General features: G+C 37.7%; 2 protein-coding genes across 3 annotated transcripts; both read left to right on the forward strand.

The window, feature by feature from the left end:
• The first annotated feature begins 3,996 nt into the window (after positions 1-3,996).
• On the forward strand, positions 3,997-8,923 carry LOC114350331 (uncharacterized). 2 transcript variants are annotated; one of them, XM_028301088.1, is made up of 4 exons: positions 3,997-4,257; positions 6,516-6,721; positions 7,252-7,466; positions 8,528-8,923. In XM_028301088.1, exons 1-3 carry the CDS (start codon positions 4,203-4,205, stop codon positions 7,387-7,389), a joined length of 399 nt encoding a protein of 132 aa, XP_028156889.1. In that variant the 5' UTR covers positions 3,997-4,202; the 3' UTR covers positions 7,390-7,466; positions 8,528-8,923. The 2 variants fall into 2 exon arrangements, with proteins under 2 accessions (XP_028156889.1, XP_028156888.1); XM_028301087.1 differs by having other exon boundaries at positions 7,252-7,462; positions 8,524-8,823.
• A 150-nt stretch (positions 8,924-9,073) lies between these two features.
• LOC114350330 (uncharacterized) lies at positions 9,074-13,068 on the forward strand. The gene is made up of 3 exons (XM_028301085.1): positions 9,074-9,275; positions 10,682-10,902; positions 12,795-13,068. The coding sequence occupies exons 1-3, from the start codon at positions 9,224-9,226 to the stop codon at positions 12,939-12,941; spliced, it is 420 nt and encodes a 139-aa protein (XP_028156886.1). The 5' UTR covers positions 9,074-9,223; the 3' UTR covers positions 12,942-13,068.
• Positions 13,069-13,513: the final 445 nt, after the last annotated feature.

A 13,513-nucleotide genomic window follows, 5' to 3' on the forward strand; every position in this document is an offset into this window, starting at 1 on the left:
TGGAGCAATAACAAATGTTCTTAGACTGGAACTGAAGTAGGTAATAATCGTAAGGAAGTACGAGTAGTTACTAAGCGAGAAAATTGTTCGGTACTTATTCATATAGTCCAATGTCTTTTACTAGGATAATCATTTGCTTCTGCCCGCGGCTTTGCCTGTATGGATTTGTATAATAAGATAGGTTTATAAATTATGATTGTCATAAAAAACATCAGTTAAAAATATCATTTTCTTTAGCATAGGTTTGTATTGTGCAGAACTTTCGTAATTGCTTTGCTCATGCACTGCTCTTTTAAATTACCTACGTACTTAATCTATCTAAGATTGGTCAACTTTTTTAGCTTAGGTATGCTTAAAAAATGCAGCTTTTATGAATCTTTCAAAAAAACTAACTCCAACAAGAACCATAGGTACCATTTGAAACCTACTCGAAAGTGCTTTTAACTCATAACTTCCTTCGGTCTGATCTGATGAGATCTGAAAGTAGGTTTCAGGAAGTGTGTCCAGCTTATCAGCGGAACCCGTCAGTCACAGAATCTTGGCATTCCATAATAATGCCAAGATAATTCCTATTCCTATAATAAAGCCAAGATTTATCTAGCCGAGGCCCAGTAACACGGGAAGCCCGCGCGCCGCAGATTGCAGGAAGTCCTGCGTTCTACCAATTGCCTCGGAGCTGTATAAGCGAGGATACACATGGATAACAATTTCGGGGATAAACACTCTTTTTAGGGTTCCGTATTTCGAACCATTATCCTCTAGGAAGTCTAGTGTCCATGCAAATGCTTTTTCTATCTGTCTGTCAAGATCCTTATTTAAAGAATGGTTACTTGGATACATCAGGTTGATATTCCTTGCATCTATATTTTACCGGTTCAAAAAGTAAACATGCAAACCTATAAGCAAGATGATGGATCTTTGGTAGAATATGATGATAAGATTTTTTCTTGTAAACCCGAAGAAAACAGATGTTATTTGAAAACTACGCAAGCTTTAAGCTTACTCAGACTTAAAGTTTTCGCAGAGAGTGCTTTTTGGACGACAAAAGTTTATTTTGCTATAGTCCAAAACAGGACTGATGAGTAAAAGTTAAAATCAATGGAAAATGTTAGCATTGTTGTGTTCCGGCAGTTAGAGGTAAGTCTGCCAACTCCTATGTGTTTGAGGATTCCGGGTGAAGCTCGCTTCCATCTTCGGCCCGATCATCACTTACCAGCAAGCCTAGAGCTTCCTCGATGTCATACTTATTGAGTTATCAGTAGCCTAGTTAAATACCCACTGGAATGAAAATAAATATGACGTTTGTGATAACAATAAGTGACCCAGTGTGACCGATGCCCAAGCGCAGGATACAATGGCAATCAGGCGCGCGGGCGGATGGTGATGTCGCATTGCCTAGGGAACAGGCCTTGCGCAACCGCAGCCTAGGCATCGCAATGGAGTAACACCAGTAACACGCATGTCTTATGAACTCCTAGGAATGTGAAAACTCTACTAATATTTTATTGACCCCTTTACAACATGAGGAATGTAAAAAGCGCGCTGACATTTTTTGTCAGCTGCCGGCAATATTTTCAGTCTTTGTTTTACCTTATTCCGTTTTAAACGACATCAAAACTTACGATACTATCGATTACAATAATGTTACCGCAAATGTTGATAAAAGTCGCGCACAAATAGATAAGTAGTTTTTCTGAAACAGTGCATTAGCTAAAGTGAGTTTCTTCAGCTAATTGTTTAGATCCAAAGACATCTCAAAAGATGTTAGGCTGACCGCTGACATCACACGGACTGCAACACAACAACCGCACGCAGTCGCTATATTTCAACTACTTGCCGTTGTCTGCTGACTTTGTCAAAGAGACAAGGTCAAAATATAAAAACTATCATGAACTTTGTATGGGAGGTCCAAATATTTTTCATATTTCGACCCACGTTTTTTTAAACAAGTTGTTTAGTATCACAGTTTGAAGCTCTTAAGCCTTGCAAAATGTAGCTCATTTTTACACCATGTATAAGTAAAAATTAAAAGTTGTTGTAATCTTACCAATTGCATGTTTTTCCTTATTACCTATTCTTTTCTGTAAAATTTGGTATCATTGATTCGCATACGCATTAAGCCCAATCATTATTGCGCTTTATTTTGCAGAAAATAATAATAAGGAAAACTGTATGAAACATGTCAAAACACTAATGAGAAACTAATAAGGCAGAATTTGGTATCATTGATTCGCATACGCATTAAGCCCAATCATTATTGCGCTTTATTTTGCAGAAAATAATATTAAGGAAAACTGTATCCCATCAAAAACAATACTTGTCAAAAAAACCAAGTCTCGCAACTCAGTTGTTCTACGGTAAAAAGTTGTGAGATCCATGTAATACCAAGTCCAGGCCAGGAAATATTTAACGTTTTACATAAATTATTGACTTGGCCATCGCACTAAATAATTTAATTTACACGTGTTTTCATGCGATGGCCAAGTCAATATATTTATGTAAAACGTTAAAGATTTCCTGGCCTGGACTTGGTATTACATGGATCTCACAACTTTTTACCGTAGAACAACTGAGTTGCGAGACTTGGTTTTTTTGACAAGTATTGTTTTTGATGGGATCTCATTTCTTTTTGTATTTTGTAGACAGCAGTTATGTATCTAGAAAACTGGACCGAAATTGAAAAATTTTACTCGACTTGGCGGTTGCACTACCGTGCCCCCAAATATTTTAGTTTTTCCTTGATTCATACACCAAACACTACTTATATTCCAAATTTGAAGCTTCTAGGTCTGCTAGAAGTGCCTTAGAATTTTGATGATCGGTGAGTCAGTCAGTGAGTCAGTGAGTCAGTGAGTGACAAAATTAAGTAACTTTGACCCGTTATAATTCTTAAACTACTGGTTCAAATTGAATGAAATTTTAAATATACCGTGTCTTTACAATGCCTGCATAGCTAATGAAAATTCAGCCTTCTAGTTTTATCCACAACGAAGTTACAGGCAGTCGAAAATGGACTGAATTGCTTCGAGAAAAGGATGGTACGGCCGTGCCGCTTTTTTGCTCGACTTGGTGGGGGCACTGCCGTGCCCCCAGATGACATGTCAAAACACTAATGAGAAACTAATAAGGCAGAAATCTACTGCAAATATTTACTACCTAAGTAGGTATAGTTGGTTTGTATACGGAGACAGGAGCCGACACCAGTGGGCGGCCTACGTCAGCAATTGAACACAAACGACAGGACATGACCTCATAATGCTTCTTGGTCGATATAATGCTCATCATCAGACTATTTGCTCTCAAAACAGTAGGTGCTGTTGGTAAAATTGATTATAATTTGTTTGTTTTACTTCAATAAATACGATCTTTGATTATTATTTATATCTTTATTAAGAATTCCCGAAGCCATTTTTACGAGAGACCTAGTTACGACAGCATTTTTTCCGCATACACGTAGGTAATTACGAATTTAAGCAAGCTAAAATTCTGTAGGTATAGCTATGTAATTATTATTGCTATTTTGGCATTCCTGTATTATTAAGTGATGACGGAAATAGTCCATTACATAGCATTGTGCATCCAGATCCTAATATACAGGATGTATGAAATTGAAAGTTAATTTTTATTTGGCTCTGAGTCTGCGTCTGACCTCGATCTCACCTGACTATGAGGAAACTTGCCCAGTATTTACGCAGTCTAAAATAAACCTAGTTTACAAGAGTGCAGAAAGTTTTGGAGTATTACATTCCCTTGAAGTTTAAAGATGAAACCCCGGAAAATTTATCTTACAATTATTTCATGATGCTACTAAAAGCACAGAATGAGGCTTTATCAAATTGAATTATAGAGTTAAATCTAGAGACACTGCGTTACATGTCTAAGTTTTTCCAGCCTTACACCCTGTACATTACTGATTGCTTTTATCCAGTAATCATTGATTGGGCGCCAATAAAATCCAAGTGTAGGTCAAGTTCTGACCGGACTTTGGCGGTCCAGGTTGACACTGAAACGTTTCATGACTGCCAGCACGGCCGATACTCGTGCAATATCCTATATCACAGGCAATTGCCTTGGAATTACGGCAATTGAATAAGTGTTCAGCTATGGATAGATACGGGCGTGGATTTATACCTAGCCAGGACTCAGTATCGCGTAGTCAGTGAGGCGGCGTGGTGTGGTGCGGTGTAAACTAGATCGACAAAATGGGTTTCGCAGTCATTTGCCTTTTGGCGGTAATATGCAGTTTGCTACACCAAGGTTTGTGGATATTTTTTTTGTGTTGCGGCTGTGGGCGTGGTGGTGTAGGGTTTCTAGAATGATTCGGCTTTTGCAGCGAGTTCTTCGCGAATCTATTGCTATTTGCAGAAGTCGTTTATACAGGGTTAAGGAAAAGTGTGATTGTTAGAAAAACATAGCAATATGACACAACAACATTTACCTAAATCGTGTTACACTAATTCGCGCGACTGTGTTTTAATATAAAAGCAATAATGTATTCCACGTCTATATCAATGAATGACATGATGAATGCATATTATATTTATAACACCCTGTATAACGATTCGATATCTATTTGGGAAGAATAAACAGTTCAATCGAAATCATGTGAATGGAAAAGTAAAAGTTCACTTTTTCATACTAACTAGGAACTTATTTGTAAGCTATGAAGAACTATGGTATAGGTTTTAGCTGCTAAGTAAAGGTGTTTAGTTACATTCTGAAACTAATTTACTTAAACATACCTACTACAGCACATGAAATAAATGTCTTATTTTAAATATAATAGAATTCAAAATTGCCAAGTGGAACTAAAATACCTTTTTTAATCAAGGCTTGTCTAAACACCGCAGTTTCCAAAATAACCTGCACCAATTTGTACATTTGATTAACTAGTTCTAACACCTATTCTATAATATGTGTATGTTTGCTTTTTAATAATGTCCCGTCATTCCCTAACACTTTTATGGCTACATTAGAAATAGAAGTAATGTTGTTCGCGATGCACTGAATGTATACATCTCGTTAATTAAAATAAGTCATTAATCTTGTCCATTCACATGAACTTTGAAAAAATAAAATAAAGTATCTATCTAAATTAGGTTATCAATAAGCAAGAGCTGCTTATTATTCTTTGAGAAAAAATTAGTTTGATACTATTATCACTATTGTTCATAAGTGCCACTTGTGATCTAAACTGAATAAATATTTTTGATTTTGATTTTGATTTTATTCTCGATTATCAATAAATTGATATAAAATTTGGTAGTTTTGTGACCTAATATCAAGATTTTCTTGCTAAAAATGTAGAGAAACATTACTATTCATTTCAAGAGTCACGAAGAAAAGCTATAACTAATAGGCTAGTTGCCTAAAAAAATTTTTTTAGTCCGTAATGTTTAATATCAAAAAATATTGGACACGTATAATTTTATTTGTCAATCTAACAAATAATTACATAGTTATGGTGCGTTGAAGTTGCGCACGACGTCACAACGTGCGGCATTTTTAAGCAAGCGTTGACGTCACGGGCCTCTTCTTATGAACTTTGGGGCGCTTTATCTCTTTAAATTTTCATTAGTTTGAAAAAGTGAAAAATACGTGTAGAGTATTTTTTGATAAGTTAACTGACGGACTAATTAAAACTCTTGCTTTTTGACCCAGGCAACATCCCCATTGTGTATGCTGTCATAACTTCAGCATTCGTCGTAAACCTGCTCCTAACCTCCAACTACATTTCGGCTTTATCGTATACATTATTATAGGTTGTCATTTAGGTAAATTTTATGGACTAAATTTATGGAGAGCCATCGCGAATGTCTCATCATAAAAAAGACAGAGGTACCTTGACAAGAAACAAAGTAACTACTTATTAACATCGGACGGTATACGTTTACGCAAACTAACTACAAAAGTTCTACAGAAAATAAATATGCTACTAGAATGGTAATAACTTGGTAGAGCCAAGCCCCATCCAATCTTCAGTTGCAATCTATTGATTGTGTTTTATTGCATCGCCATCAGCCATTGATCAGCTCTGAATGATACTAAATAGGCATGAAATGTACAACAGAATGTATGTACCTACACCGAATGCTATATTGTCAGCAGCTTTTTTCCCGAATGGTAGCTAGCCTTTTACACAGACAATCAACTTTGAAATTGAAATAAATTATCTGAGCTTACTGAAAACCAACTTTAAAAACTGACGACAGTGTTTGATTGATGTCATTCCCTAATGTCTTTGCTATCCCTCTCACTCCCACCTTCAATACCTTTGAATTCCAGAGAATTCATTTCTCAAACCACTGGACCAGAGAAGTCTTACTATGTTCTCTAAAGAAGTTGCAAAACCGTGCCATAGTCTGCCTTAATGGCCTCGACGTTTCCTATTTTGAAAGTCAAAAAGAAAACATAAATAATGACTTTCTTTCGATTTCCTTTTTCCCTAGGTAGACTTAGATCACATGACTACCAATGCTTATGAGTTTAACTAATTGAATGTCCTTCTTCTCTAGGTCTAGCGATCACATGTTACCAGTGCAACAGTCACAACGACTCCCGGTGCTTGCTGGACAAGCTGCCCGACTCCTTACGGCTGCCGTGTGGACCCAAGGACACCATGTGCAGGAAGATCTCACAAGTGGTGGAGTTCGAGATGAACGGCATGCCGCCAGACAGCAGGGTCATCAGGGGCTGCGGATGGGATGAGACCAGTTACAAGGTGAGTTGAGAAAATGGTATTCGTAAAGCTCTGGTCTTTTGTAAAGAAGAAGGAGAGCAGTTACAAGGTCAATTGAGGAAAATGGTAATTCGTAAAGCTTTTGTAAAGAAGAAGCATTTCCTTGAAGCACCTGTGATCTAAGGAGACTGGACACAATGTGTGTAACGAAGATTTCACAGATTCTAGTTAGATGAAAGACATGCCGCTGACAAAATAGTTATAAGGGAACAAAATGAAAGTAGATACAAAGAGTGTTGGGGAAGTTGGCAATTAGGAAGTTCTCGTCTTTTGTCAAAGTCACTGCTAGAAACCCTTGTGAACTAACTAACCCTTGCAAAAAAGTCTCGCAGATACATCGAATACTAAAGAAAAGCTGTTATTTATGAATGACTCTATGTTCTTAGATCCTGTACGGTTTACTTGCCGAGACTTGCGGAAATCTCCAACAATTTATACCAATGTCACCCACGTAAAGTAATGAGGCCATAACTATTTGCTGACGTTAACATCCTCTTCTGATTACTCCTCAGGGTCGCTGCTACCAGAGATCAGGATTCGGTGGCAGACAAGAGGTGTGCTCGTGCTTACAAGATGGCTGCAACTCCGCCACCATGCCAGTCGGGGCGACCGTCCTCATGCTCCTCACATTCGCATTACTGAGGTTCTAGGGTCCCATCACTCATAGTCAACCAAACCCATGTACTTGGTGAGCTTCGGAAAACTTAGTGAATTGGATAGGCTTTAACCCATTTAGACCGATAATTATTTTTGTAAATAAAAATCGATTTTTTAGCAAAAACTTATAAAGGGAAGCCTAAAAATCATGAAAAAAATATTTAAAAAAATATTCCATAAATAGGGGGCCGTGGGGAGCCCGTACCATATAGGGTACAGTAGGTCTATAAGCAAGCAAAACATAGTCGTTGTTCAAAGAAGATTTTTATTTATTTTTGTATGATATAAAACAAAAATAAAATCACATAATCACTAGTATCACACTTGGCATATCTTGTAAGACGTTTTCTGTGATACTAACCACATTTGGTTCTTTTTCCTACCTTCTCCGAAGTTAGTGAGGATAGCTGAAGAAGACCTGGCTTCTTCTGATTGGTTAGGTTTAGTGCTATCCATAATCGCATTTAGCAACACGACGATGGAAATTTAGCAAATCCATCGAAGAAAACTCTGAGGGTTATTATTTACATTGACACTATCTTTATCGCCTAAATCTTCGTCAATCTAATCATCATTAGCGGTCATCTGACAAGACAGCAGTAGAAAAATACCAAGATTTCTTATGTTTGCTGAAATTATCAATTTTTTCATGAGTTGTGGTAATATAGTGAAGCATCAATAGCCTAAAACAAATAAAAATAATAAATATTATATTATATTTTTTCGCATGATTTGCTCATGCATAGACCTACTGTACCTTATACGGTACACCTATTTTAGACTGGAATAAACCGTATAAAAATAATCTCAATAATATTTTTTTTGTAGTCATGATATCTATTGTACTCTATTTTTAAAATAAAATTGATAAATAACATAATTTACCATGAATAATAAGAAATTATACCTTCTTAAATACATTGTAAATATTTTTTTTGTTTTCTGTCGAGGAATTTCATAAATATTTCCGAAACCACTTATTAAAACATATTTTTAAATATTTTTATGTAAAATAATCACTTTAAGCTTACTGTCACAATCCTTTTTACAAATTAACAACAGTTTGGTACTTCGAAATATTTTCGAAAAGATACCGTACCACATAGGGTACGGTAGGGCTAAATGGGTTAATGAAGCTCTTTGTACCTACACGTAGATTTGTAGACCAGTCATGATTTGAATTATGAATATCGAAGGGAATAATGATAAATAATGTATTAGAAATAACGAGTATTTACTTGTTAATGTGTAAGATAAAGATGGTCAGCACCTTAAGTTAGCGCCATGTTGTAAATAGATGTTAATGTTCACAATCTGGCACCTCAGCCGTTGTTCAAGCTAAAGTAATACTAATTGTAAAGCGTCGTAGGTCTTAATCTAGTAAACGGTGACTGCCTTGTGTGGATGTATGCAAAGAATGTCAAATAGTTACCATATCAGTAATAATTGCTGTGAATTTGTTTAGTACGCCGTAACCTTTTTTGTTGTGTTTGTATTTTGCGAATGTATTTATTAAAAGTTTTTCTTATTCATGCTTTTTATTGTCACCATCACCATTGATATCTATAACAATTGTCTTTTGGTTATTGGTTCCAAATTGGTTGAAATTGAAAGAAGGAATTAAATGAACTGGTTTAAACCTCAAATTGTGTCCATCCGTTAATCCTTGCACGATTCAATGAGGCGCTTCCTCTATTAACCTCGCATGACAAAATACTCCACAATAGTATTGTGCTAGGTACCTTTGGAACATGGCCGAAGTGTGGTCAGAAGCTGTGAGTACTTGACGGTAGGCTGAGGTCTCAAATCCTGTGGAGATAAATCAGGATGACCAATTTTGGGATTACGATTATCTTTCTTTGCGCCATCATCAAATACGGTAAGATAATTTTGATTTTTTAATTGATTGAGGCTTAATTTGATACTGATTTAATAATGGAACCATTATCATTAAAGTAATTTGATATAACAAGCTTTTATTTTATTAACTAACGTCATGTGATACTCACAGTAAAGATTTTTATATTCAGTTATATTCGTTACATTGTTAGTCACTAGTTACAGTAGAGCCACCAGCACTTCAGGCTGTACATTTTTGTTTCAAAATTGAACTTATTAGCACTACATAAGGTGCCACAATATACAGGGTGACTTTATTAAGCTCTTTAGAACAATTAAACAATACAACTTTAAGTTAATTACTTTTAATCGTGGTATTTCGCAAAAAAAAACACGATTAAAATAAATTCTAAATTCACGGGTGCCCATAGTATTTTAAGTTTTAAAGGTTATTGTTTATTTTCACTCACGTGAACCAATTCCGAGTCGCTACTAAAAATTTAGACGCTGATACCCTGTATACAGGGTATCAGCATTAAATTTTCGGATAGATCCAGTTAATTCTGCAATCTAATATTGATACCGTTGGATAGAGCTTGTGAAGCACTATCAGGATTAGTAACCAGTTTTTCAATATCTTGTATAGTTTAGAAATAATCGAATGAGATCACTTATCGTTTCCACCCTGTAGATAGATGTGCCATACATTCTCCGCTTAGTTTGGGGCTAGGTAATGGGTGTGAGAGTTGAATTTTATTTTTGTAATAGATTTAAAAAAATTTTTACGATGTTACTAAAGATTTCAGAGCTACTACGCACAGTATTCATATTTATTAGTGAAAGTAAATAGGAGGAAATAACTTTGCAAGTACTAACCGCAAATTGTAAATCAATTTTGTGTTCCGAGAAAAAATATTTCTCTGCCGGATCTGATCTATGTGAAATTATTTATAGTCCGTTTTATTGACTGGTGTATTTGGATAGAGATGATGGAGATGTAAACATTTACAATATGTACGTATCTATATTAAATTCAACGTTCTCATTTTTTACTGAAGGAAATGGGCCAAGACCTTGAATTTTGACTCTATAATTTAATGACATAAGCCAATTGGGGGTTGGGATTTTAGCTGAAGAAAGGTCTTCCTATCTAAATACCCTAATTTGATCTTAATTAATTAATCTGATTACGCCTGCTGACTACCTACTTAGTCACGATCCGGCTTAAATTATTTCAGCTGTACTCGACCGATTTCTGTGCTCGATTTGAGTCAAAAAGAAGCTGCACAAGGGACTTTACTATATTATTTAATGTAGTATTTTGTATTTTTCTGACATGTTAGATCCCTTTACCTGTGAGGTCTAAGTGTCAAAAAGCTTGCCGCCAGAATTTAATCATAGCAATTACACCAGCAGTTCTCAAATCCCTCAACCCAAAATTTCCAGGCTCATCAATAATGTGCTACGAGTGCAACAGCGCGACCAACTCGTACTGCGCGGACGCCGTCCTGCCGGACAGCCTGAAGAGGAACTGCTCGGAGCACGACCGAGGAGTGACTCATACGCTGTGCAGGAAGATAGTGCAGCACGTAGAGTTTGGCATCAACGGGCAGCTGCCTGCATCCAGGGTCATTCGCAGCTGCGGCTGGGACGAGACCAAGTACAAGGTAGTGAGTAGATGGTTGTAGACGCCCCCATAGTCTATAAAGTTAGAGAGCAAGACAAGAGCAATACAAGGTAGTGAGTCGCGCTGCGCTAAACTGACACCAGTACACACCAGATCCAACAGAACAGCTGAACTAGTCTTGATTGTCTCAATTACTTAATATGACAGCAGGTTTATTAGTTGATTTTGTGACGCACACGCTGTGCAGGAGAGATAGTGCAGCACGTAGAGTTTGGCATCAACGGGCAGCTGCCGGCATCCAGGGTCATACGCAGCTGCGGCTGGGACGAGACCAAGTACAAGGTAGTGAGTAGAAGATGCCCCAATGGTCTAACTTGTAATTATAGATAGAGAGAGCAATACTCTCTATATATCTCCTATACAATCCTATGTTCTTTTGATTACGTTCGTTGCGGATCCAATGAAAAGTTTAATTTTCCCCCGGGACAAACTTGATCATCACTGGTTGGGTTTTTATTGACGGTCAAGCTGTAGAACCTGGCTACACAGGAGTTGCAGCGTTGGGAAAGAGAGGTGGGAATTGTCCCGATCCTAAATATAAAATAGTGAGGAACGCTGCGCCCATACTGACACCGTACTAAGAGCAGGTTTATTAGTCGCTTTTGTGACGCACACGCTGTGCAGGAAGATAGTGCAGCACGTAGAATTCGGGATCAACGGGCAGCTGCCCAGCATCCAGGGTCATACGCAGCTGCGGCTGGGACGAGACCAAGTACAAGGTAGTGAGTAGAGGATTATAGGCCCTATTTAGTAGTTAGAGAGTAAGACTCTCTCGATCCTTTACAAGTTGTGCGGAACGCTGCGCCCATACTGACACCGTACTAAGTGCGCTTATCCATAGGGCTGTGCCTAGATGCACCCAGTCTTCATGATCTTAACTGCTTGATTTTAGCAGGTTTATTCTAGACACTTCTATGACGCATACGCTGTGCAGAAAGATAATAATAGAGTTCAGCATCAACGGCAGCTGCCGGGATCCAGGGTCATACGCAGCTGCGGCTGGGACGAGACCAAGTACAAGGTAGGGAGTAACGCTGGGAACTAACACCAGTACACACCAGATTCCAGTCTCAGTCATGATAAACTCACCTCCAACTAGGTAGAAACCTCAATGGTCTACGAGTAGTCACCGAAGAGAAAGAAATAAGAATGTGTTTCTATTGACCGGATTTCCTAACAGACCTTTTAGATGCCCGTTGCTCTCGATTGGAGAAAATACAGGATAGCTTTTTCCTACGGATAGTGAACAGTAGAGCACAAAATGCTAATAAAACCTACATAAAGAAAAATATCATACAAGAGGTCGCGTTTCATCTAAAATATGAGTTTCATCCATAGAGGCAAAATCATAGACATTTGTTTGGCCCATACCAACCTCCGAGTATCTGACAGAGTACCTACATAGAGCCTCTATGCTCAAATCATTCATTGCTAGACTAAAGCTGGGTACTCATCACTACGAAAGTCTGTTCCCAGGCGTTACTTTTATGCGATTTTCTCGGCACTGTGCTGCTGAATGACTTGAAAATCGAACATGATCATTAATAACTTACATTAATTGGATATGCATATGCATTTGGATATTTTATTTTATTAAGGTATACAACAGTGGGGGAAGCCTTTGTCCAGCAGTGGACGTCATTTGGCTGAAACGAACGATACAACTTTACGAACAACACAAAACAAATGAACGATACAAATAGTATCTTTATTCAAAAGCTCTCTACCTGGAACAGATGGCTAGTGTAGTTGCAAAGAGTATTCAATTCTTCAATTCAAATTCAAATCGCCAGGGGTGCCAACTGTTAAGTATAAAAACGATAGCCCTCATTGGTTTATCACTTAATAATAATTTTTTTTTTCGTCTTCCAGGGCGCCTGCTATCACCGGTCAGGCTACGGCGGCAGGCAGGAAGTGTGTTCCTGCACCAAAGACTTCTGCAACGGCTCCCAAGAAAACAGCGTCACCCTCGCTCTTCTGATCACAGCGACTCTACCTCTTCTAGCCAAGATTTTATGAGTGACTGACCTGGTTTAATTTATAAATTAATGCAATAGCTATAGCAATATTGTCATGACTATTGAGATTTGTGCATAGCTTCAACCACACCAACCCGTGCAGATTGCAATCGCCGGCGCGATCACGGCGCGATCATAGGCCAATGACAGGTCGCGCGGACTGTCATGGGTCGCGCGACCTGTCGTTGGCCTATGACCGCGCCGGCGATGGCGTGGCGTGTGGTTGAAGCTTCAAATATGATTGTTCACTTAAAAAATTGACTGCCTCCGGTGGGATTTGAACGACCCTTCGCTTGCTGGGCGACCGTTTTGAGTACTGAGCTAGGCGACATTGTTTCACGATGTACACCAGTTTCATTGATAATGCAGTTATAACCACCTGAGTTAGATTTATTAGTGAAAAATCTTGTTTATAATAATTTCCACGGTTTTTAGTTCGCATTTTTACGATTTAAATTGTAATTAATTGTAGGTAAAGTATTTTGAAAAGGAAGAAAGATTAATGGAAAAATAAGGTTGTTGTTTTTTTACCCAACAATTTCCTACAGGCCCACAAAAAGTTCGTACGACATT

Source organism: Ostrinia furnacalis, unplaced genomic scaffold (genome assembly GCF_004193835.3).
Source record: "Ostrinia furnacalis isolate ACB-3 unplaced genomic scaffold, ASM419383v2 OfSCF0867, whole genome shotgun sequence".
Taxonomy (NCBI): Eukaryota; Metazoa; Arthropoda; class Insecta; order Lepidoptera; family Crambidae; genus Ostrinia; species Ostrinia furnacalis.

What these genes read in the sequence shown, in the direction of transcription:
- LOC114350331 (XM_028301088.1), top strand. Translation starts at nt 4,203, where the DNA reads ATGGGTTTCGCAGTCATTTGCCTTTTGGCGGTAATATGCAGTTTGCTA. An exon ending in ATGCAGTTTGCTACACCAAG is followed by an intron (nt 4,258 to 6,515) that starts GTTTGTGGATAT and finishes CTTCTTCTCTAG; the next exon opens with GTCTAGCGATCACATGTTAC. An exon ending in GGGATGAGACCAGTTACAAG is followed by an intron (nt 6,722 to 7,251) that starts GTGAGTTGAGAA and finishes ATTACTCCTCAG; the next exon opens with GGTCGCTGCTACCAGAGATC.
- LOC114350330 (XM_028301085.1), top strand. Translation starts at nt 9,224, where the DNA reads ATGACCAATTTTGGGATTACGATTATCTTTCTTTGCGCCATCATCAAA. An exon ending in TTGCGCCATCATCAAATACG is followed by an intron (nt 9,276 to 10,681) that starts GTAAGATAATTT and finishes CAAAATTTCCAG; the next exon opens with GCTCATCAATAATGTGCTAC. An exon ending in GGGACGAGACCAAGTACAAG is followed by an intron (nt 10,903 to 12,794) that starts GTAGTGAGTAGA and finishes TTCGTCTTCCAG; the next exon opens with GGCGCCTGCTATCACCGGTC.